Source organism: Aulostomus chinensis, chromosome 23, assembly GCF_037954235.1.
Source record: "Aulostomus chinensis isolate RoL2024-O1b breed Wild chromosome 23, RoL_Achi_v1.0, whole genome shotgun sequence".
Classification (NCBI taxonomy): Eukaryota; Metazoa; Chordata; class Actinopteri; order Syngnathiformes; family Aulostomidae; genus Aulostomus; species Aulostomus chinensis.
Window position 1 is genome coordinate 21,816,378 of NC_141342.1, and position 23,677 is coordinate 21,840,054.

General features: G+C 49.5%; 3 protein-coding genes and 1 long non-coding RNA gene across 8 annotated transcripts; 1 reads left to right on the forward strand and 3 right to left on the reverse strand.

The window, feature by feature from the left end:
* Positions 1-172: 172 nt before the first annotated feature.
* On the reverse strand, positions 173-1,878 carry armc7 (armadillo repeat containing 7). Of its 2 annotated transcripts, none has more exons than XM_086194611.1 (3): positions 1,260-1,878; positions 1,027-1,170; positions 173-950 (listed from the first exon to the last, which is right to left on the reverse strand). In XM_086194611.1, the coding sequence occupies exons 1-3, from the start codon at positions 1,297-1,299 to the stop codon at positions 604-606; spliced, it is 531 nt and encodes a 176-aa protein (XP_086050737.1). In that variant the 5' UTR covers positions 1,300-1,878; the 3' UTR covers positions 173-603. The 2 variants fall into 2 exon arrangements, with proteins under 2 accessions (XP_086050737.1, XP_086050736.1); XM_086194610.1 differs by having other exon boundaries at positions 175-950; positions 1,632-1,869.
* Positions 1,879-2,316: 438 nt separating this feature from the next.
* On the reverse strand, positions 2,317-3,608 carry LOC147240080 (uncharacterized). Its single transcript, XR_015111430.1, has 2 exons — positions 3,237-3,608; positions 2,317-2,668 (listed from the first exon to the last, which is right to left on the reverse strand). It is a non-coding gene; the product is annotated as an uncharacterized LOC147240080 (long non-coding RNA).
* A 431-nt stretch (positions 3,609-4,039) lies between these two features.
* On the reverse strand, positions 4,040-18,631 carry ndel1a (nudE neurodevelopment protein 1-like 1a). Of its 4 annotated transcripts, none has more exons than XM_086194608.1 (10): positions 18,491-18,631; positions 17,346-17,442; positions 13,721-13,874; positions 11,337-11,485; positions 10,154-10,290; positions 9,859-10,032; positions 9,587-9,681; positions 9,350-9,495; positions 9,205-9,239; positions 4,040-6,077 (listed from the first exon to the last, which is right to left on the reverse strand). In XM_086194608.1, the coding sequence occupies exons 1-10, from the start codon at positions 18,597-18,599 to the stop codon at positions 6,070-6,072; spliced, it is 1,104 nt and encodes a 367-aa protein (XP_086050734.1). In that variant the 5' UTR covers positions 18,600-18,631; the 3' UTR covers positions 4,040-6,069. The 4 variants fall into 4 exon arrangements, with proteins under 4 accessions (XP_086050734.1, XP_086050733.1, XP_086050732.1 ...); XM_086194607.1 differs by having other exon boundaries at positions 4,040-6,080; XM_086194606.1 differs by lacking the exon at positions 9,205-9,239.
* Positions 18,632-18,961: 330 nt separating this feature from the next.
* On the forward strand, positions 18,962-22,892 carry tex47 (testis expressed 47). Its single transcript, XM_086194609.1, has 8 exons — positions 18,962-19,154; positions 20,223-20,295; positions 20,479-20,582; positions 20,659-20,720; positions 21,212-21,290; positions 21,528-21,653; positions 21,842-21,989; positions 22,083-22,892. The coding sequence occupies exons 1-8, from the start codon at positions 19,029-19,031 to the stop codon at positions 22,121-22,123; spliced, it is 759 nt and encodes a 252-aa protein (XP_086050735.1). The 5' UTR covers positions 18,962-19,028; the 3' UTR covers positions 22,124-22,892.
* Positions 22,893-23,677: the final 785 nt, after the last annotated feature.

Genomic DNA, 23,677 nt, shown 5'->3' on the forward strand with positions numbered 1-23,677 from the left:
GTCTAGTTGTGATGTCGCCCTCGTGTGGCGAGAAGGAGAACAACACGTCAAACACCTGCAGTGAGGACGAGTCGGAGATGAAGACCAACTCCACGCCTGCAGCGAGCTCTGATTTCCACTGAGCTAAAAGTTGTAATGGAAGAAATCTGAGAGTAAATTAAATGGTAGTCAGGGAAATGACGGTAGTTTAGTTGGTTTGATTAAAACTTTATTGTAGTTTGACAGATTCTCATCTTTGTGCTTCAAAAGTCCTGAACTTTGAACAGAAGATTCAGAACTTTGAATCTTCATCAAAAGTCTTCTGTCCCGTCTGAAAACGTCAAGCCAACAGCAGCTTTGATGATCAGTGGCTGGTGACTCTGGCTCCCTCTGTGGCCGAAAGCGGCAGCGTTTACTGGAATGAAGACTCCATTTCCCATGAGCAGCGGTGATGTTGCGTAGCTGTTCGTTACTCGAGGCTGGTGACTGACAGTGTTAAGAGTTCCCAGTAAATTCGTGGGAACAACTTCCAGGAACCACTAATGAATTTCACGATGGTGGTACTGGACCATTCACACCAGCCTTTCCAGGGAAAATGCTGGAACACACAGACGTTCGGACTCCTCAGTCTTTGGGCAGCGGGATCCCGACCGCCGTCTGCTGCCGGCCCTGCATCTGCTGCTGGGCCCCGGCCACCTCGTCCTCACTGCAACAGTCCTGCAGGAACACGGCGGCCAGGTTACGGAGGCGGGGGCTCTCTGACAGGGAGAAGCGCAGCATGCACTGGAGGATGGCCGGATCGGTGATGTCACAGCGGGAGGATGGCGTGTTGAGGTTCATCAGCGTGGTGATGGCTGACAGGACGGTCTCCTCCCTCTGGCTCGACAGACAATGAGTAACCAAGGCAACCCCGTTGCTCTGCAGGATGATGTCACGGCATCCGGGGTCCATGCTGAGGTTGCAGAGCCCCCCTGAGGAGCAACGAGACGTGATGACATTCCCTAAAGACTTGATGGTCGTGCCGCACGTTGGCGGTGTGATGCTCACCCATCCCGAACTCCACCAAGTTGTCGCTGTCCTCAGTGAGCATGTCCAAGAAGAGGTCGGCCACCTGCAGCTCCCGCAGATAACCCGTGTTCTTCGGGTCGTATGCAAAATTAGCGAGATTAGCCAGAACCTGCTCCTTCGCCTCTGGAACAGGCATGAAGAGAAGGAGGCGTTAAACCGACGAGTTACCCCACTAGTTACCAGGTTTGATTCTGTAGCGCTGGACGTCCCACCTGCAAATGCCTTGGATAACCACAGTGAATGTGAAATCATTCTTGATTTATCTCATCTTTCCTCCCTCAAAAACACCGATTCATGAACACAAGCAACAACAAAACGGCCTGAAAACTTGCAAAACTTTGTAAACCTCATTGGTCAGGAAATCTGAGGCCAACTGAGAGCAAAACATCAATAAGAGGGCGGGAAAACAACCTGTGATTATGAACGCCATTTATTCAAACGTCAGATTCTGGCGTTTCATCCTGAATTCAGAGGCTTTTAAATAAGACCAAAGATCCTGGAGGACCGAGGATCCTCCTCGAGACCTCCTGAGGTTGGGGGACCTCACCAGAGAAGAGGTGCGACTCTCCACCTCCGGCTCTCACCGTCACTGTCGGTGTCCTGGAACTCTGTCACCAGATTTTGTAGGTACTCAAATCGGTCACTTTCGTTCCTCCACATGTCAACCGGAAGATTCGCGGTTCACTCAAACCTCCAACGACAATAGCAACCGTCGACAGAGCTCTCCGGTCCTACAGCCGCCACCAGCTAAGCTTCTTCTCTGGTGAGTATTCGTGTTCAGCAACCCGGCTTGAGGCGCACTCCCGCCACCAGGCGGTGAGTTCGGGGTGGCGCCTCTTCAGGCTTCTTGCGCGTGGGAGCGTGGGGTCCTGCAGAGGAAGGTTCTAGACCGGCTCGCTGGCTGAAGTTGCTTGGGATGGCTTTTGTTGTGATTTGGCGCGATATAAATAAAGATTGATTGACTTGGTTATGATATCAACTCATTCATTGAACCGAGGGATCTTCATTAAATTATATAATTGTCAGTAATATTAGTGCTGACATATTAGTGAAACATTTTTTTTCAAAAATGCTAAATGGAAATGAGCCTATTTTACATTCCTTTGAGGAGTAAATAGTTAGATACTTTAACATCTTCCATGTCATGTGACCCAGGGAAAATAAGACCACTTGCTTTAAGGTCATCATTTCTCTGCAGAATTCATCTTTGTTTTGGTCGATAGCTTAGATGAATGGTTTCCCTGCTCGAAATGAAACTGATCACTGATCTGATTTTTGGCTCTCAGGCCATTTAATGACTCGTTCAAGTTCTCACAACAGCCACAAAACAATAAACATCAACGATTCGTCCAGTGCTCAGACGCCTTTGTCACCCGGCGAGCATCTCCGCGCCTCGCAGGACGAACACTGTCACAAACATCTGGACTCCAGTGAGGAGATGAACCCGTCGTTGTGATGAAGGTGAGTCCCAGTGAAAGTCCTGGTTCATCCTCCTCCTCTCTTCTTCTCCGCCAGCTCCTCCAGCAGCTTCTGCCGCCTCTCCAGCACCTCCATCCTCCTGGCCTGGCTGCGTACTCGCTCCTGCTCCTTGATGTCTGCGATGTCCTCGAAGAACAAGTGTCTGCACAGAGGGAGAAGAATCACAGCGATGAAGCAGCGCGTGGGTGAGATGAGGGAGGTCAGATCCTCTTCTAGCTTCCACTGGCTGTCAGTACAATGAGGGGGTGGGGGTGAAGAACTCGGTTTGGTTCTACCTGATCTCCTCCAGCTGGGAGTCCCGGGATGTTCCGGGTTTCTTACTGCACCGCCTCTTTCACACAGACCTCGAAGTTTGAGCTGACTGGTGAATCAAAGCCGGATGAGTCTGTTTACGTCTTTAATGACATGGGAGTCATTTCAACACGAACCCTTCTTCCATATTCAAATACATTCATACTGCCTCAGACAGGGTGAACCACGGGAGACTGATAGGCTGTTTTGTTTGTTTGTTTTTTTTTTTTTGGGGGGGGGGGGGGTTACAATATTTTCACTGACATTGTGAAGTCAACCTGAAGCTGCTGGCCGTCCTCATCGCGGGTCCATGTCCAATACCAACCTTCAGCTAAACGGACCAGGAGCCATGTCAACCTGACATCTTCCACATCTCCAGATGTCCATGCAACCTGATACCCGCCGTGAATGAACGCTACCTGTTGAAGAACGCAGTCGCCAGCCCGACCGCCAGCGTCCCGAACAGAACCGGCTTGGCGAGACGTTTCCCAGCGGACAGTCGGTGCTGCTTCATCACAGCCGGAGTCCAGTGAAATGTGACCCACAAACAGAAAACTAACCTAAACTTGATTTAAGTGACCTTTCAGGTGACCATTAGCAAACCTGACAGCAACACGCGCACGCGTGTCCGCAGTGACTCTCGCACTGTTCCATCTACTTCCGCTTCCAGGTTCTCCAACCGGAAGACCTGACCTGACTATGTTAGGTAATGAATAACAGGTTGGTAAAATGGGGATTGAATACGGACAACTGGATGTCAAACTAATGTTGCACCACGTTCAGAGACATTATTGTTTCAGCGGAACACAAGTGCTGGGACAGTGACGTTCTGTCGGACACATTAAATTGACGAACAATCACAAGCCCGCTCGCCCCATAGTCCAGAGGGGGGCGGTGATGTGGGGACGCCAACAGCTCCTCCCCGCCTCTGTCCTGTCCCCTCTCTAATGACCACCGTGTCACCGTTCATGAGAAAAACTGAAATTAATGAACAGAAAATAAGCAAAGATTTGCTGTTTTCAGCTTTTCAAAGGGATACTTTGCTGCTTCATCTGTTTGATTAGAAATGTCGTTTATTTGGGGTTTGAAGACTTTGGGACAATTTGATGCAGAGAAATTGTTATGGTTTTTATTTTAGTAACATTTTTTGACTAAAATAGTATCATGAATACACAACTAATTTCCTCAACCGTAAGGACTCAAACGTTACAAGTGCAACAGGTGAGGTACAATTCCATATTTTATTAAAACATGCCATAAAAGAAACCTGTAATAATTTAAATCACAAACAAAAAAAGACAGGAAATATTGCACATGAAAAAAGAGATTAAGACATGAAAACAGACACCAGATCCATGTGATGACAATGTTGTTCTTTGAAAAATAAAATAAAATAAGAATACCAGCTTCACCAGGATAAAACATTCACTAACAGAACCCTAGAACGCAGGTTAACTGGCACCACTTCACTTCGTCGTCTATCAACAAGGATCAATCTGACCAATATTGAACACGCCATGTCACATCGAGGATAGTTGGTCTGTTAGACTCACTACAGTGACACAAAGACTCCTCCTTCCCGCTTCAGACGGGGAATCGAGACGCACCCATCGTCTTGCAGATCTACGATTTCCTGCGGATTCTGATGTGATCGTAATTGCAGCATCTACTTGACAGAATGGATAAATATTTTTGCAAATTTCTACAAAGGTTAAAAGGACCTTTAAATTCTCACTAAAACACAAAATAAAGTGCTCATCAAGTTTGTAGCCAGCAAATAAATTCCACATCCATCAATTGTTCTGTCTCCCACTTCATGAGCACAGCAGCAGTAGCAGCTAGGTGGCTCCGCCCTCCCTGTCGCTTCAGCATCAGCCTCTTGGTGCTCGCATCTTCAGACGGTTCAGCAGGAGGACAGCTGGGACTGATTGAAGGGACATTTGGGTGTCATTCAACCTGGGACCTGTTTTCCTGTTTTCGGGTCGATATCAACAGTGAAACAGTTTAGATTCATCTTTCCAATACTGAGCGAGAACGCTGGTAAAGTCCATCCTCTGAGCATGTTCAGTTTTCAGTACCAACAGACTCAGGTGGTCATTATCAGTCCGATGACATCATTGAGGCAACTCTCACTTCCTGTGGCAGTATCGTGGCGGAAGTCATTTATTCTGTTGCCACCTCAGGAACGGCTACAGACGTGCCTGCTGGTGAGACCGGGGTGAGGGGCCGACTTGGTCTACCTTTTGTCAGCGATACGTCAAACACCCACACAGAACCTGACAGAGGAAGCAGACGTCACCAAAGCCCGCCTTTTAGCTCCCTTGGAGCCTGTGAGCTTGAGTTACGCGGCCGAGTGTTTGGGCGCGGATACGAGGCGTCAGACTTGCTCAGTATTGGAAAAACAAAACATCTGATCCATTTTGATCATGCTGACCCAAAAATATCAGAAAATAGAGCCAAGGTAGAAAATCCCAGACTGTCTGATAAGTTTGTTGTTTCTCCATGATTTATTTCGGGCCTCCAAGTTTAATGGTTTGTGAACTTTTCCTGACTTTTTGTGATGAACTCTCGGGCTCCGGTGCTTGAGTCACTGGGACGCTTTTGTGCCAGCACAGCCTGAGACACGTCAGACTGACGCTGCTGGGCTCCAGGCACCAGCTGACCTGTCGCTCCATCTCCAAAAAGACAAGAGGAAAAGTCTAAATGTTACAGACATCAGGCTGAAACCTCCTGCTGTGAGCTTCATATGTCTGAAGGTCTGGAACATCAATATCTCATGAAGACGTGGAACAACTACTCAGGACATCTGTGTGACAGCTGTGCTCTCAACTGGGGTTGAAGTTATTGCTGAGGGAAAAAAGCTGTTTTAAAGCTGATTTTTTCTTTTTAAATTCCATCTAAAAACAGTTTAATTGCATATTATGTCCCTGTTTGGATGATCTGGTGCACTCAGATGTGTGTCGCAGGCCAGTGAGCTAACAGCAAATACAGCAACACATTTACAGACGGTCCCTTAATTACAGCAGGAACAAAGCACAAGTGTGGAGTCACAGCAACAGACACCAGAGGAGAGGGTTCAGCCTCTCGTGGCCCTCCCTGTCAGGAGGAACCTCCAATCCCAGGGTATGATTCACTGTGGCAGGGTAGGAGTGTTGGGTGGGGGTTACCGTCACACAGCAAGGGGCACTAAGCCAGCGGGGGAGGCAGCAGGAGGGACAGTGATGGCGGTCAGGGAACCAGGTTCCAGTCCATTCATTGTCCTGCTGCAAAGACGAAAAGAGAATTAACTCAGGTTACGAGGTCGGGAAGTTTGGTTTAGACACCGAAGTACCAGAACCACATGACCACATGCATGAAGAAACCCCGAATCACGTTAGGAATCCAGTCCTTATAGAGCAGTGCAGGGACGAGGTCTTGTTGTAGTCCAAGAGGAAGTTAGCATGTCAGGGAGGAGGTCTTGTTGTAGTCCAAGAGGAAGTTAGCATGTCAGGGAGGAGGTCTTGTTGTAGTCCAAGAGGAAGCTAGCATGCCAGGGAGGAAGTCTTGTTGAAGTCCAAGAGGAAGTTAGCATGTCAGGGAGGAGGTCTTGTTGAAGTCCAAGAGGAAGTTAGCATGTCAGGGAGGAGGTCTTGTTGTAGTCCAAGAGGAAGTTAGCATGTCAGGGAGGAGGTCTTGTTGTAGTCCAAGAGGAAGTTAGCATGCCAGGGAGGAAGTCTTGTTGAAGTCCAAGAGGAAGTTAGCATGTCAGGGAGGAGGTCTTGTTGAAGTCCAAGAGGAAGTTAGCATGTCAGGGAGGAGGTCTTGTTGAAGTCCAAGAGGAAGTTAGCATGTCAGGGAGGAGGTCTTGTTGAAGTCCAAGAGGAAGTTAGCATGTCAGGGAGGAGGTCTTGTTGTAGTCCAAGAGGAAGTTAGCATGTCAGGGAGGAAGTCTTGTTGAAGTCCAAGAGGAAGTTAGCATATCAGGGAGGAGGTCTTGTTGTAGTCCAAGAGGAAGTTAGCATGTCAGGGAGGAGGTCTTGTTGTAGTCCAAGAGGAAGTTAGCATGCCAGGGAGGAGGTCTTGTTGAAGTCCAAGAGGAAGTTAGCATGTCAGGGAGGAGGTCTTGTTGAAGTCCAAGAGGAAGTTAGCATATCAGGGAGGAGGTCTTGTTGCAGTCCAAGAGGAAGTTAGCATGTCAGGGAGGAAGTCTTGTTGAAGTCCAAGAGGAAGTTAGCATGTCAGGGAGGAGGTCTTGTTGTAGTCCAAGAGGAAGTTCGCATGCCAGGGAGGAGGTCTTGTTGTAGTCCAAGAGGAAGTTAGCATGCCAGGGAGGAAGTCTTGTTGAAGTCCAAGAGGAAGTTAGCATGTCAGGGAGGAAGTCTTGTTGTAGTCCAAGAGGAAGTTAGCATGTCAGGGAGGAGGTCTTGTTGTAGTCCAAGAGGAAGTTAGCATGTCAGGGAGGAGGTCTTTCTTCACCAGTCTGGTATTTACTGGTGGATCTGATGTGGGAGAACCAAACACCAGATTTCAGGCATTCAACTTGAAACTCACTGACTTTGAGACGAGGGAACCAGACCTCCAGTACTGAGAACCTACCCCCAGGTTTTAGAACTCGTTCCTGCGCCCCTCTGTTACAGCGTAAATCAGCACTACTAGATTTAAAGCAAGACTAATGCAGTCCACTGAGCATGAGGTCAGCGCTGAACGACTGCTAGTTTTTGGAGGATAAAGTTTGAGAAACTCAGGTCGATGTCGTTTCACCGCTGATTCTCTGGAGCCGCCGGTCACCTGCACGGTCTTGCTTTAAAATAACAATGAAAGAAGAAGCGAAGCAACATGGACGCTCATTACTGGCAAGAAGAGCGAAGAGCACACATGATTCACCGTCCTTTCATATTTAGTGTAAGTATGAAAACCTTGCTGAACGAACACTACTGGAATCAGAACTATGAGCTAGGATGATATCCCCACTTTGAGATGAATCATTTCTGAAAAAGCGCTGTGACTTTGACTTAAAGAAAGGAAATGAACAGGAAATGAGCGATGAGTCCTTTCACACCTCTTTGAAGAGCAAACCTGCAGCTGGTCGCATCGCCGCCTCTCCAGGCCATTACGTGAGATGGTGACTGATCTTGGCGAGCCAGTGAGGATTAAACCACAGTGATTCGCTGCTCTGCCTGGCTGGAGGATGGAGATGCGCCTGTCTGAATCCGACATACTTAACATGTCCTAATCTGAAATAATCAGTCTGCTAACCTTCCAGCGGTTTTTCCTGATGCACTAGTGACTCCCTACTGAACCGCTCCAACTGTCAGATAAACCGCTCACGTCCTTCCCGCCCATCTCAACTTCTGACCTCCGCTCTGTCGTCATCATCAGCAGTAACCCTCGCACACGCGCCAGCAACATTACAGCTTCTAGACCAACGAAGTTTGCCAGCAACGACTGGGACAGAGAGGATCCTGACAGACTGGTTCAGCTGCTCTCTCACCGTCATTGTTGGACGATGAACAGAAACATCTGGAAAGCATCCAGGCCTCAGTATGGCTCAGTAACACCGAGATCAAAGCTCAAGAACACGTTCTCTATGACCAAACACCTCTGGCTTCTTCAAACTTTACTCAAAGCTTTTCTGACAGACCAGCTCCTCCACAGTTTCCCCCTCCCAAGGTGTCCCCCCAGGTTCGCACCTCAGACCCCTCCTCTTGTACTTTCCCCTGCCCACATATTCTGCAGTCATAGGCTTCATTTCAACCCTCAGCAGCCCATCACTAAAATAAAGTCCCGATCTTCAGTGAGGGTGGGTCCTCCCCCATCGTCTGTGGCTCCACAGTTCAACCTCCCCTCACATACGCACCCATCATCATCATCATCATCATCAAACCCCCTTCATCTCTTAGAAAGTCCTCAACCACCTTGCACCTTCAGTCCAACCTCATGTCCCCCCTCGAAGGTCAAGTACTGGACCGGGGGGGCAGAGTGTTCGCTGTCGCTGCTCCTACACTCTGGAACTCATTCACTACCCAGTCTTGTGTCTTCCACTCTCAATGAGTCAACAGAAAGATTGTTCTTATTAAAAGAGGAGGGTGTATTGAAGCGGAACGACGACGGCAGAACCAGATGTTTCATCTCGCAGTTGGAATTCCAGAGAACGCGGCTTCATCAAATTTCTCCTCCTCAGGGTTCTGAACATTCCTCATCCTCACACTCCTGCTTCCCCCCCAGCCAGACTCTTGATGTTGATTCAAATGGTTGCTAAGATCAGGTACCAAAATAAAACTCCCACAGGAAGGACTCCGTGAGGGGAGACTCCAGCACCGCCACCCTGGAAGAGTTAGTGGCCGTTCCCCACAGTCATGGTTAGTCTAGGCTAGACCCCCCACCACACTGAGGGAACAGGAACATTACTCAGGATCAGTGCGGGGAACGTGACCATCTCTGTCCTGCCGGGGACAAATGCACACAGTGGCCTTAGTGACATCATCTGGATCTGGCAGGATGACATCACACCACAGGATTGTAAGGAATGATGAAAAGAAGAAAGATGTCTTACGCTTTGTCAAAATATGACGTATGGAGCGCCTGGGAGTAGTTGGTGGTGTTGGCGTTGAGGATGTTGCTGTTGTCCAGAGCGAAAGCCTTCCTCGCCTTCTGGTCCTTGGCAAAGTTCCTGCAAGCAGCGAGTTTCGACTCCAGAGCCTGGAGGGAGATGTAAACGGATGATGCTGTGGTTCACCGAGGAAAGAAGGGAACGTCGGATGCTGTGGAAGACAAAGGCTGACTGACTCACCCCGACTTTCCTCAGCAAATCACTGACGATGTTGAGCGCCGATATTCTTGCAGAGGGAGTCAGAGGTGAGTTGCTACCGTAGCTGTTGGGAAGCACTGGACGGGAGAGGGTGAGAGAGAAAGATAGAACTATGAGCTCTGACATCTGGTGAACGCCGCTGGAAAAACAAACCGGCCAGCAAGACTCAGTTCACAACAAATAAACACCACCATAAAAAGCCGCCCAGGAGTGTAGGTTATTAACGTGAGAGAGCAGATCTGGGCTGCAGGTACCTGTGGGGTTGGCGAAGGCGTTGTCCAGGCCTTTGCTCAGCGGGGTCGCGGGCAGTGAGAGAGACGCCTGGACAGCAGTGTCCATCTTCACGTTGTCCTGGGTGGGTGAACTCGGAGCCGACATCCTGGAGACGTCAGCCTGCCGCTCACGGACAGCCAGCTCCTGTCGCAAATCTGGGGAAGAAAACAGAAACGTGTGTGAGGTGGTGTGTGTTTGTCCTTGTTTAAATTCAGCTTGTGGTTGCTGCTCGTAGAAGCTGCACGTGGCTCGTTGGTCAAAGCTGGGCAACGTCACCTCTGGCTTCATCCTTCAGTCGCTGCACAGACACCAGCAGCGACTCCTTCTCATCCAGCTCGCTCTCCAGGAAGGCGTTCCTCTCGATGGCCTGGTTAAGACGCTGCTCAAAGTTCTCCAGAGACACGATGGTTGCTCTGAGGAAGGAGACCAGAGAGAAAAGAGACATGAGATTTAGAAAACAAGATTCAGGGCCCATGTCCATGGAAGACAGAGAACTGGAGAGAGCAGAAGCGGAGCAGCGTGAAGGTTTTGTGACAGTGAAACAGATCAACTGATCCGTGATGGGCTTGCATCGCTCCTTCTAACTCTAGGGTGCAGGGAAAGAGAAAGAATTTAATCAGCTCTGCTGCTGCCAGCTCTCGAGCAGCCGTAGAGCGACGAGGGATCAAATCCTTATGACAGAGAGAGAGCAGGAATCATTCTGGGTCATGGACCGGAGACTTAGACCTGCCCTGTGAGTCTACCAGGGGGCTCGCATCGCCCAAGAAACCCTGGCCCTCCCCAAAAAAAAAAGATTATATATTTCATATAATCCCTCCATGTTCCCCCTCTCCTCCTGTTGAGGGTGGTGGGGGTGGAGCCTATCCCAGCAGCCTTCCCCCTGGACAGGTCACCAGTCCATGGCAGGGCCAACACATAAAGACAGACAACCATTGGCTCTCCCAGCCACGCCTACGGTCAATTTAGAGTCTGGATTAACCTGGTCCCTCTTGATGTCTTTGGACTGTGGAGGAAGCTGGAGTACCAGAGAGAACCCAGCAGGAACAGGGAGAACATGGAGACTCACCCAGAAAGACCCCGTGCTGCAGCCGGGGCTCCACCCACAACCTTCTTGGAGGGGGCCACAGTGAGGACCACTGCTCCACCCACAACCTTCTTGGAGGGGGCCACAGTGAGGACCACTGCTCCACCCACAACCTTCTTGATGGGGGGCCACAGTGAGGACCACTGCTCCACCCTGCTGCCTACTTAATAGAATATTAAGGATATATAATGCAATATAATATATTTAAAATATTATTCAGGACTTGAACAGAAATTCAAAATCTAGTTTGTAAAAAAAAAAAAAAGTGTTATAAAATTTCCAGATTTTACAGCTCAATCCTCAGGCTGGTTTGCCTGCAGCCCACAGACATGAAGGAGGTCTCATTACATTCCGAGCCCAGAAAGCAGCACCGACCTCTTGGCTCTCTCCAGGTCGTCGTTGGACTGCTCCAGCTCTCGGACGTATTTGTGGAGCTGCTCCTTGATGCTGCGTGTCTGGCCCAGGTCGTCCTCCAGCATGGAGATCTGCTTGTAGCTCTGGGAGTACTGCTGCTCCAGCTTCTCCTGCAGGGCGACGCATCACATGACCACATGTAATCAACATCTACGTCTCATCATCCATTTTTCAGCTCTCTCACTTCCGTCCTCACCACTATCGGCTGGGATGTGAGGTGTGACCTATATATCCAGCAGCTGCGGGACAATCAAGTCAATAAGCAGCGGTGAGCGTGTGTGTGGCGCGGTGTCTGACCTACATCTGCTGTTACTATGGCGCCACACGCAGGGCAGAAACTTGCTCCCTACTACCGTTCTACTGATCTCTGATAGAGCAGAGGTGGATGTGAGGCTGGGACGTGTCTGTCCGGGTGCACACACGAAACATGGCCACCTCCCACAGTGGAGAGCAGATCTCCATCGCGGCCAACAGTGGGAACGGTGGTTTTTGTAGGAAGACCACAGCGTCTCCTCGTGGACCAACTATCGAGAACTGTTCATCAATTTAAGAGGACATGTGTGTCTTGGTGTCACCAGAATGTTCTGACTGCAGGGCTGAGAAACACCGTTAGGGTTAAACTGGTAACACGGTGCCACAAAACAGAGAGGAAAGTGAAACACAACAATCAGCTTTAAAGAAATCGATTATCCGGCAGGCGACCACACGGAGCAGTGATGGTTTTACCGTCTCCTGCTGCCCAGCAACCCTAACCCGACCAATCAGAACACGACACGTCACAAAACACAGTGACATTTGATAAAATTCCAGCGTGTCTTTGAAGACTTCTCATGTTTTCTGAGGGGTTCCTTTCTATTCAATATCTTGTAAATCGATCTAAAATAATCTGAATATTCTGCTTCATGAAACGCTGTCATTTCAGGAAGACAAACCTGTCTTCAGAATCAGATCAGCAGCGTCACAGAAGCAAAACAACCAATGAGAAACTGGAGTTTTCTGAAATCTTTCTAGTCGCTCGTGTCTTTTGTGAGCTCGTGTCCGTGCTTCCACACTCGCCGTCTGACATCATCACCTGTACATCACCTGTCCTTGAGTGACCTTTTGAGTGTTGGGTGATTCAGTCTCTTTCCTGATCATCTTGATTTTTTAAATCATTAAATTTGCAGCCATTGTGTTTGTACGTCTGTCAACTAATGTTTAAAGTTTCAGAGCTGAGCTCAACAGTTTGATCATAAAAAAGGCAAAAATGCAACCGCGCGCCATCGCTGTGTGGCGTCGTGTGCCAGTCTGGAAACACGGAACCAGACAACTGGGCTCATGTCTCATCCCAGCAGGACTCACGCGCCTGACGGGAATTACGGAGACGAGCTGATCCATTATTAATGAGATGTAAAGGCACACAACCTGCTAAAGAGCAGGCTCCTCCCACCAGGACTGAGCTGGGCCTCAACTGACCAGCCAGACGTGAGGGCGGGACATCCCTCCTGTGTTCCACTATCATTTGTGTGCGTGTTCATGCGTTCTCACATTTATTCCTTCGCGACTTACGACTCCTTCATCCTGTCAGCTACAGAAACCAGTTTCTACTGTTGAGAGTGTTGAAGCGTGACATCACGCCTACCCTCAAAGACAGCCGTGACAATCGAAACCATTTCAAATCACATCAGCAACTTCCTCTCAGTCAAACAGATTCCAACCTTCGTGGACAAATTATACATATAAAGGTAAGGAGACGTGTCTTCTGTCAGCTGGCGTTGCTGTCATGGTGACAGGAGTGAGGGCTTTTTGAGTCCACAGCAGGGCAGCACACACCCAGAGCCTCGCTGTCTGCCTGCTCTACTTTTTAAAGCAGTCATTCAACATATTTCATATTTCACTGTATTTCAGCTGTGCAGCCTCACACACGCTGCTTGTTCTGCAGGAAAAGTGCTCCTCCTTTAAATGCGATCTGAATATCCTGGTGACCTCGATCGTTCGTCCTCAACCAGAAGCAGCGTGAGAGGGCAGGAGAGCAGCCTGACGTCACTGCACTCAGAGAAATTAAATATTTATCATCTGAGAGGCACAGCTGGGCTCAGAGCCGAGCGCACGTCCAGATGAGACAAACACGATGCAGGTCACAGCATCATTCTCCTGTCACATCCTTAAAAACTACCTGGCCAGGTAACACCGGCTAACATGGCTACTTCCTGTCAGTGCTGACGTGAATGCAGATCAATTACTTATTATTATCTATAACTGAAAAGGTTTTGTTTGCTCTCTTCCGTTCCTTCTGTTTAACTACAGAATGCAGAAAGAGCCAGCCACGTAGATTTAGCTTGAGGCTGACACAGGCTACCAGTTACCTTGAGTGTTTCAATATCGTTCTTGAGTCGTTGGTTCTCAGACTGCAGGTCCTTCATGCGATGTTCGGCCTGGCCCAGCTGCGCCTCCAGCTCCGCCTCCAGCTCTCTGCTCCCCTCCTGGAACTCCAGCAGCTCCTCCTGAGCCTCCTGGCAGCTGCAGGAACAGAATTCCACTGAATCAAACCGGCTTAATACTCAGTGACTCCACTCATCTACACTCCAGGCAGGTCGAAGGTTCAGTGTAAATGTTCCCGATCCCCTGAGGTGATCCGTATCTGGCTATCAAATAGTGACTCACTGGGTTCACCTGTTGGTGAGTGAACTCCAGAGTTGTAATCACACATTAAGAATTGGAAATCATGAAACTCAGGTTAAACCCACTGGCTGGTCAGGGGGTTCATTGTGGTCCAGGTAGGAAGTTCAGACTCTGCTTTTTGTAGTCCAACAGGAAGTGATCATCTCCTGGTTCCTTCACTAAGAGCCAATGGGATTTTCCATTTGATTGTGGATGATCAGAAAATAAATGTTAGCCTATAAAGGAGCTACACCAGGGTCACATGACTTCAAGGTCACCACCACTGAGCTTCAGGCTTCTTGTATTTCCCTTGATGACCTTTAATGACCTCCATGACCTCTGTAGGCTCCTCTAGACTCTTGTTAGCAACCCAGGTTTTTAAGACTCCACCACTCCAACATCCACCAGTCTGGTGTTTACTGGTGGATCTGATGTAGAACTGAACCTCCAACATCCACCAGTCTGGTGTTTACTGGTGGATCTGATGTAGAACTGAACCTCCAAAACCCACCAGTCTGGTGTTTACTGGTGGATCTGATGTAGAACTGAACCTCCACCATCCACCAGTCTGGTGTTTACTGGTGGATCTGATGTAGAACTGAACCTCCACCATCCACCGGTCTGGTGTTTACTGGTGGATCTGATGTAGAACTGAACCTCCAACATCCACCAGTCTGGTGTTTACTGGTGGATCTGATGTAGAACTGAACCTCCAACATCCACCGGTCTGGTGTTTACTGGTGGATCTGATGTAGAACTGAACCTCCACCATCCACCGGTCTGGTGTTTACTGGTGGATCTGATGTAGACCTGAACCTCCAACATCCACCAGTCTGGTGTTTACTGGTGGATCTGATGTAGAACTGAACCTCCAACATCCACCAGTCTGGTGTTTACTGGTGGATCTGATGTAGACCTGAACCTGCTACCCCCCTCAGCTGCTGGGAACCACAGATCTGATTTCAGGTCACTGACCTGGAGACCAGGGAACCGAATGTTCTACAAGGAGAACTTATTTCTGCGTGTTACGACTCATTCCAGCACCTCTCTACGTACATCTATGTGAAAATCTTTGTTTTGGCTGCAGTCACATGACTTAGACCACGGTTCCAATCACATGGCTTGGCTGCTATGTGAACTGGGGTCAACATCCAGCAGGCTACCTGTATCCAGGTCTCATTATCGTCTTCATAATCACTGGAGTGTCACGTCAAACAACAACAACAACAACACACCGACCTGAACTACAGGGGTTACTGAGAGCGAGCTGACATTTTGACCTCTTTATTTGATGACTCGTTCTTAGAAACCAGGCGATGACTGTAGAGCTTTACCAGGAAGTGGTGATTATGTAAGCATCTGTCAGCTCTCACGGATGAGCTCACACACACACACACACACACACACACACACACACACACACACACACACACACACACACACACACACTAACTGTGAAAAGATGATAACTGGGTTTACCGGAGGAGCCAGAACATTTACAAACGCTCCAGAACTGGTTCCCATCAGAGCGGTGGGTGTTTCCCTCCCAGTCATTACTGTACCTCACGGTTCTTTCCACTTGAACTCAAAATTTCCAAGTTCCCAGTTGTAATTTTCATCTGGAAGTCCCCAAGATCACGGTTCAGAACGGCTGCTCCGCCCTACCCTTAGCTCATTTTAGTGCTTTTATGTGTCAATCAGGTCTCATTAAATCTCTCCATCTTCTGTCAGCACACGTCGCCGTGGCGTCCGGACGAAACACCACCAACAGCTCCGAGGTCAACGCTCAGAATGTGGGTTTTTCGCTTTTCCCGACATCTTCTACTGGAACACCTTTTTTTGGTCCTTCATTTATCTTATAAACTTTTCCAGGACTGGAATTTACCATTTTCAAATTCCATGACTTCCAGGTTTTCCCACGACTGTGTGAACCCTGTGAATCCTCTTGTCTCTAGCAGTTCATGAGTGTCACTGCACATCCTCGCCTTCACTTGAGAGGAAAGTGGACTTTCCTCCTCTGAAGCAAAGAGTGCTGACGCAGTCTGGAGCCTGCAGCTCAGCAGCAAACGTCCATCTGCTTTTCAATCAGGCGACAAGTTATGAAACAAGATATCGGTTCGGCAAAACCTTCAGAACGTTCAAGCGGGGAGGAACTCACAGCAGGGTGGCATAAGTCCAGTCATCAGACACCTGGAGGACAAAGCCACAGGAGCCTTCTGTGTTAGAGGGGGCGGAGCCTCGCTCTTACTAAAGTGTCACTAGGTACAAACATCGTCTCAGCAGAAAGAGTGACAAAGACAACAGATGAAGCATTCCTCAGGTGACGGAGGAGTTCCTGCTGTCGTTCCCACGCATACAAAGAGAAGGAGACAAGAGACGACCGCGGAACAATCAGAACCCTGTCATGTGACACTACTCCCAGGTGATGTAACCAGGGGCGAGCGTGGTGCTGGATGTCTGCACACCGCAGAGCCTCCCTGAGTCCAAGTTACATAAAACATAGACAAATCTGCTGGGACTGAGACTGACATCCTTCTCTGCCGCACATTTGACGATTGCATGATGACACATGGCTTCTTCGAACCGTTCCTGTGCGGAGACGACGCCGGTAAGGAGGAGGAACCGTTCAGGAGTTCAGCTTCCCCCCGTGGAGGCGGTTCTCTAATGATGTGTTGATGGTGTAAAAAGAACCGAAACAGAAAACACACAACACTTCCGAATGTCTCTCAGAGGGTCAAAGGTCAAGTCGGCCCTGATGCTAACTGAGCTGTGCTCTCTACACACAGATCAAGCACACACATATTCAGCCAGTGGGAAGGTTCCTGTCTGCACGTTTCCTATCATCCTTATCTTTCTTGGGTTTGTAACCCTCACAGAACCCGAGGGGCGAGGGTTCGATCGGAGACTTCGCTTCCTTGATTTCCTTGTTTTGGTAGCAACCAGCAATCACAAGGCTTCAGAGCAGCACGAGCAGACCAGCAACCATGAGTTGAAGCTCCAGGTGTCAATCAGGGCTGGATCCTGGGTTCCTGCTCATGGTTGTTTGGTCAGATGCAACCTTCACTAGGAGGTGATGCTATCAGTGCTGCTCCGTGAGCAGGAGTGCTATGGAAACTAAACTAAAGAAATGATCAGGGTTCACCTCCCACTCACTCTGCCTGACAGACGCGAGGGCCCCAGGGTGAGAGCCAGGGGCCCCGAGGTCATTCAGACGGAGCTCCTTCTAGCCTTCCATGTAGCTGCTGCATAAACGTTGCCTCTGGTTTCCCGCTCATTGTTACGATCTGGAGCAGTCGGCCTCAACAACAGCGACACCGGCCTCTCACGTACCTCGTCTTGTACTTGAAGGACAGAGTCTTCCAGAAGTCAATTTCCTCGTCTTTTGAGGAGAATTTAGGTATCATATCTGTTTCCATGGCAAACACATCTGGAAAGGAAGGAAGCAGGAAACCATTACTACATTCATACATCAGGCTGCTCAGGAATTTAAGGAAATTTGACCCACTTTTTTAGCAAAAGATTTGGAAACTTTTAATAGGAATTATTGAGACTAAATGGGAATCAACAGAAACGAAGTGAACATTCCGGGCTAATCTATTCTGGGTTGAACCAGCAGCCTGGATGAGCGACAGGCTCAGAATGGAGGGACCTGTAGGAGTTGAGTCAGAGATGAGTGACGGCTTTATTCTGATGATTGGGCCTCAGTAGCACCAAGAACCTGGTTGACTACGAACACACAGCTCATGAAATCACACCGTCAGGAACAGGAGTGAGGGAACAACTTATAGCTTATAGACTGTTTGTCTCTGTGGCCGCTCCAGGCCTCCGTAGCCGGGAGAGTTCCATGCAGAGAAAAGTGAAAGGTGATCATGATGATGATGACCTATGAGGGGGAGGAGGACTATCCGAGGGACAGTGACAGCAGATACAAGGCCACCGTGAATAGCAGCTGACCTCCAGCATCACGTGTCTGCCTGACACTCAGCACACAAACCCGGTGACCGGAGTTTGCTTCTGAATAATTCAGGTTATATTCAAACACGTCACCTACAGCTTGGCTACACGTCTACATTTCCATGTGGAACTACAATATTATCGTATCATATTTTCGACCCCACAACTGCACCTCTGTCCTAACAAATCACCATCTATTAGCAGACTCCGCCCCAGTTAAACCCATCTAAGCCAACCAGAAATGAGGGGGCAGGTTATTTGAAAGATTTTCCTCAAATATCAAAATGAGTTCCACGCTCAGAGGTGAATTAGGACAGTAATCGGGACTAAAGACGACAGCAGGATTAGCGGCTGGAAGCGGAGATGATGCTGAGCTCAGCTGTCAGACACTGGGTGTGAAAATAAAACCGTCAACCGGGCGAACGACCCGCCGGTTGCGAACGACCCGCCGGCTTCAGTAGCCTCACATCCGCGTCTTTCTAGCTCGGTAACAAAAGCGTTAAATGGCAGTGAAACGGTACCTGAACATCGCCCCCAACTGTGGTGTTTATCGGTCCATTCCAGCGGCTCGCTGCGCGCTGCTGCTGCTCCCCTGACGTCTGGAGACTGACTTCTTCTACACACCGTCATGGAGGACTCGGGGAAAACAAAATGGTAGTTGTCGCCCCCGCCTGGTAGCATGTCGTACTGCACCCTGTAGTGAGCGGCGGTGAGAGCGGTGGTGCAGGGTTGAGCGTCTTGAAAGCCTCCAGACGCACGTATTCATACTTGTACGAACTATTTTAGATAATCAGTTCTAATCAATCAATCAATGTTGTTTTTGGTGTCAGATACTTTTATGATTGCTTGGATCAATCAATTTATCATTCAATCATTGTTACTGTTCTGGTTTCCAGTTTGTTTTCATTGTTATCTGTTTGCATCAATTCTTTTCGGTCTTGGTCACCACGCAATCGACGTCAGACGCACTTCTATGGAAGAGGTCGCCACGGCAACGGAGCACCCCCCCCCCCCCAAAAAAAAAACAACAACCTGCCAGGTCGTCAAGCTAGCGTCATCATGGCCGCGTCTCTGAAAGCCCGAGTCTTCTCATCCGGATCAAGCGGGACCGGCAGCGGGGAGTCCGAGGAGGAGGGCGGAGCGTCGGTGACAGCGTTCCATCTGCTCCGTGGAAAAACCCGCGAGGTTGGTGTCTTTAGTGGATGCTCGGCTCACTACGCTGCCAGGTGCTCTGTGTCCACAGGTCTTTGAGCCCCTCACCGGGAACGAACCCTGTAGGGACCATGACGTCACGGTTCTGTCTGAGGATGCTCTCTGATGTCATCTGGGCCCAGTTCCTCAGAACTAGATTTACAGTTTATCGGATTGGATGGAAAATTGAAAAGAAATGTTTCCATAGAAGAAGAGTATTCTGATATTAGATGAATTTAGATCAAACCCTAAACCCATGGCCCCGCCCACCAACAAACTGCCATCAGGACACCTGTGTCCTGAAGGACCTGGTGATGTCGTCAGGGAGCTTTCACAACTCAGCCTTGGTCTGGACTGACCCGCGACGCAGGATCACGTGAGCTCGTGTGAGCCACGCAGCTTTAAAGACATGTCAACCTGGATGGTGGGTCATCACCATGACAACCACGAGGGCCGCCTCCAGTCGTCAGGACTCCAGGCATCAAAACAGTCGTGCATCAAGTCCGGCGAGCGGCTGGAACACAACAATAGGCTTCTAAGGTGGAAGCTTTCATCGACACACGGCCTCTCAGTCAGAGCTCCAGCCGGACCGGGGCGGGGGACACATGGACGGAACGGACAAGGAGACGACAGGGACGAGTTTGTTTCATCATTTAATGGCGCAGAGGAAGGGTCAAGGGTTAGATGTTCTAGTGGGGGGAACTGCACCCCAGGGAACGAAGCTTCCTCTGACAGATGCAGGTTCACGTCTCAGAGTGACGCCGGTCCTGACACCTGCAGGTTCAACATCCGGGTCCCTCGTGTCCAAGTCATGGATTGTTGGTTAAGTGCCTAAAATCAGCTTTTTAAAAACTTTGTCATAATCCAGAATCCAATGGAACGATACTGTTGGCTGTCGGACGAGGGAACCATGGAGACGCTAACTTCCTGTTAGACTACAAAATGCCTGACATGCTAACCTCCCGTTGGACTACAGTAGTCTGGAGGACGTTTGTAGTCCTCGCTGTGTCTCATGTCTCCACACAAGCAGGAACTATCACTGTTCTACTTTCGTCTCCTCAGAAAATCGTGCTCCAGCGGCTGATCGTGGTTTCTCGGCTGCCTCGCCATCTTGATGACAGGACAGAGCTGGGAGGTCAGTCTGCAGACAGTCCATTTGATGACTTCTAACTATGCTAAGCTAACTAGCGTGGGTCTCAGCTCCCGAGAGGAGGGGCTCTGTCTGGTCTGACTCTGAGGAAAATGAGACTCAGTAAAAGTTGGTGCTTTCCTTTAACAACCGCCCGTCTTCTAACAAACGTTCTTCCGTTCCTTGCAGCTCATTACGAGAAACTCAGTTTTCATTTGAGCAAAGTCTTCATGTGGGGTCACATGACCGGCCTGCTGCTCATCTATCCATCCTGTCTGCTTCATGTTATTGAAGTAAGTGGAATCAAGGACTGTCAGCGTCAGTCTGAGGCGCTGCAGGACACATGTGACCTCTGCTGTTGTCCTGTAGTCGTCCAGGGAGGTTCTGGTGGCTCTTCTGAAGGACCTGACAGACATGCAGCAGCCTGACTGGTAATGATGCGTTCTCATGTTCCACACTCGTGTTATCATCTCACTGACATTCATTCTGACATGCATCAGTAAGTATGACGATAATCAATGACCTCCTCCAGACACCTGTTAGCAGCTTGGGTTTCTAAGTCAAGTCAGTTTCACTGTGACAACCCAAGTTCTCTCCTGACCCTTGAAGGACCCAGCAGGTCCAGAACCCGCCTCTTTCAGTTCACGTGCACCCAACAGTTCTCCGTCAGAAACACATCTTTCCACTTTGACACTTCCACATTCACCTGTGAGGTATTTACTGATGGAGTCGTTGGTCAAGGGAAATCACGGAGATGCTAATTCACGCACAGACTTCCTGTCAGAAAAGCTTCAGGTAAAACTCTCCCGTGTGCACTGGCAGTCTGATGAGAGGGTGAAGCTCATGAATCAGCCTGACAGACTGCCGTCAGGAACTAGCTGTCTGTGTCACGTGTCATCACACCTGCCACTCTCCTCTCTAGTTGCTTGTTGGAAGATTCCAAGATGGTGTTCATGGCTCACGGCCCTCAGAATCGGCTCTTCCAGCAGTGGAGCTACAAGGTTGGATCTTCTCTCCTTCAGGGCTCAAATTAAAGGTCTGGGTGAGGGTCATAGCTTCAGCGCTGCCTCCCTCCAAACGTCAGTCCCTCCCTCTGGTGTTTGGAACACACCTCACCTCTGGCTAATGAGTGGCTGTACTGGTATTCAGCCGTTTCCTGTCATTCGTCACCCGAGTGTCTGATTTCCTGATGGATTTAACCACGTCTGCCCAGTCTGAGCAAACATCTTTGTTTCCAGGTGCTCAAAGTCCAAGAGGTTACTGACGCTGAGAAACTTGGAGAGGAAGAAATCAGCACCGTGGCGCTGGTCTGCTCCGTCCTCTCAGCTCTGCAGAAACTGAGCGTCCACCTGGAGGCCTCGAAGGTGTGTTTACCATTACAGACTCAGATATCCAACATGGCCGCTTCCTCGCCACGGCAACCTCTCAGTCTTCACAGTGACCCATCATCAGGTTCTGAAGGAGGTTCTGACCACATCCGAGATGATCTGGTCGACCCACGAGGACAAGGAAGTCAACATGTGTAAAACCTCATCATGTTATTCACCGGCAGGCTCCTCCCGGGTCGGTGCTGGATAAGAACCAGGAGCTGATCGTCCCTCAGGAGGTTCTAAAGCAGCTCCTGACTCGAGAGGAACTCCAGAACCCACAGCAGCACCTGCAGACCTACAGCTCCCCCCTGAACATCAGCATGGACTTCGGTAAGGGACACTTGGGTGAATGTGTTGCTGAGTCAGCGTCAGTGTCTGGGATGAAGCAGCTTGTTACCGTTTTGTGTGCTGGTTGTTCACCAGGACGAGTCCTCCCCCGCAGCACCTGCCTCACCACAGTTTAACTTTTGGGAGAACATCAGAAGAACGAACGGATCCTGCAGGTTCTACCTCCGTCCCTCATTCCCCGAACCGCTGGATGACCACCAGCCAATCAACTCCTACTGAATTTGCAGGCATCATCGTCAAAACAGTCCACCTGAGCTGGACTTGGTCTCAGGGCCTTTTCAGCGCTGTGCTTGAGCCGCCAGTCGGGGGGGGGGGGGGGGGCGCTGCGCTGTGACCCAGCAGGACACCCCCATGTCCCTGCCGCTCGCTGCTGCCAGGCGATAACACAACACTGAAGAAGAGCTCCACACCTCCAAGTGATAGAAAATCCTTTTAATAGTTTCAACATTCGAATGAGGATCTGTTTCTATCTTACACTGAGTTCCTCCTGGTGATGGGGAGACAGCAAGAAAAGGCATTTCCTCCGCACTGCGCAGTCCACAGCGTCACCACAGTTGGACACAGAGAACTTTTAAAAGTTTCCTTGATCAATTTTGTTCCCTTTTTAATTTGGCCCCCGTTACTAGAAACCCAAACAGTGAAGATGCTGCATGCACCACAGAACACGGGAAATAAAGTCTCCTCTTCATCATGTTAGCCGATGATATGTGTGAGTGATGACATCATCTTCTACGCGGGCGGGGTCGTTGTACTGATACTTCACCTGAAAGGAGTCTTTTGTATTTTAAGTACTCATTAGTCGGTGTATTCAGCTCTCCAAGGTGTCTGTGTAGGTTCTCATTCATCCAGGTCATCGTAGATCGAAGCGAAGTAAAATCTGGTCAACTGGACGTAAGTTTATCTTGAAGACGTTTCACCTCTCATCCGAGAGGCTTCTTCAGTTCTAGTGAAGAGTGTGGAAACTCCAGCTTATAAACCTATGTGGGAGTGGTCAGTGCTATTGTGGTGGAAACGACCCTCCCCAGACTCACCTGGCCTCCCCAAACGACAGTCGTTGTGCGGTGTCAGGGAGTTTCAGGGGTGGTCGTTAGGGAGTTTCACCGACCACTCAGATGCTAATGGGCTGTGCTGGCAGCAGCCGTTCCACATGGGTCTTTCAGCTGAGCTCTTTGGGGAAGCTTTGAAAGGACTTGGTTGTAAATAGGAGAAAGGAAATGTCGCAGTCCACCTCCTCTGTTCAAAGATGGTTTCTCTATCCTGACGTGGATGGCTTCTTTAACTCCTCTTTCAAACCATCTGTCCTCTCTGTCCAGGATTTGGACATGGTCGTCCTGGAAGGAGTGGCTTTCCTCCTTGAGGTGGAGGAAAACCGCTGAGTCCTGTCCTCCAGAGTTGGCTCTTCTATGTTGGGCCATGCGCTTGTTGAGGGGCTGTTTGGAGGAGTTAAAGAAGCCATCCACGTCAGGATAGAGAAACCATCTTTGAACAGAGGAGGTGGACTGCGACATTTCCTTTCTCCTATTTACAACCAAGTCCTTTCAAAGCTTCCCCAAAGAGCTCAGCTGAAAGACCCATGTGGAACGGCTGCTGCCAGCACAGCCCATTAGCATCTGAGTGGTCGGTGAAACTCCCTAACGACCACCCCTGAAACTCCCTGACACCGCACAACG

Coding starts and splice junctions, on each gene's coding strand:
- tex47 (XM_086194609.1), top strand. CDS start 19,029: ATGGCCGCGTCTCTGAAAGCCCGAGTCTTCTCATCCGGATCAAGCGGG. Junction 20,296..20,478: donor TGACAGGACAGAGCTGGGAG/GTCAGTCTGCAG, acceptor CGTTCCTTGCAG/CTCATTACGAGAAACTCAGT. Junction 21,990..22,082: donor GAACATCAGCATGGACTTCG/GTAAGGGACACT, acceptor GTTGTTCACCAG/GACGAGTCCTCCCCCGCAGC.
- armc7 (XM_086194610.1), bottom strand. CDS start 1,707: ATGTGGAGGAACGAAAGTGACCGATTTGAGTACCTACAAAATCTGGTG. Junction 1,171..1,631: donor CCAGGACACCGACAGTGACG/GTGAGAGCCGGA, acceptor TGCCTGTTCCAG/AGGCGAAGGAGCAGGTTCTG. Junction 951..1,026: donor CTTGGTGGAGTTCGGGATGG/GTGAGCATCACA, acceptor GTTGCTCCTCAG/GGGGGCTCTGCAACCTCAGC.
- ndel1a (XM_086194605.1), bottom strand. CDS start 18,599: ATGACGGTGTGTAGAAGAAGTCAGTCTCCAGACGTCAGGGGAGCAGCA. Junction 10,291..11,336: donor GACCTGGAGAGAGCCAAGAG/GTCGGTGCTGCT, acceptor CTCCTTCCTCAG/AGCAACCATCGTGTCTCTGG. Junction 9,682..9,858: donor CGCCTTCGCCAACCCCACAG/GTACCTGCAGCC, acceptor TCTCCCGTCCAG/TGCTTCCCAACAGCTACGGT.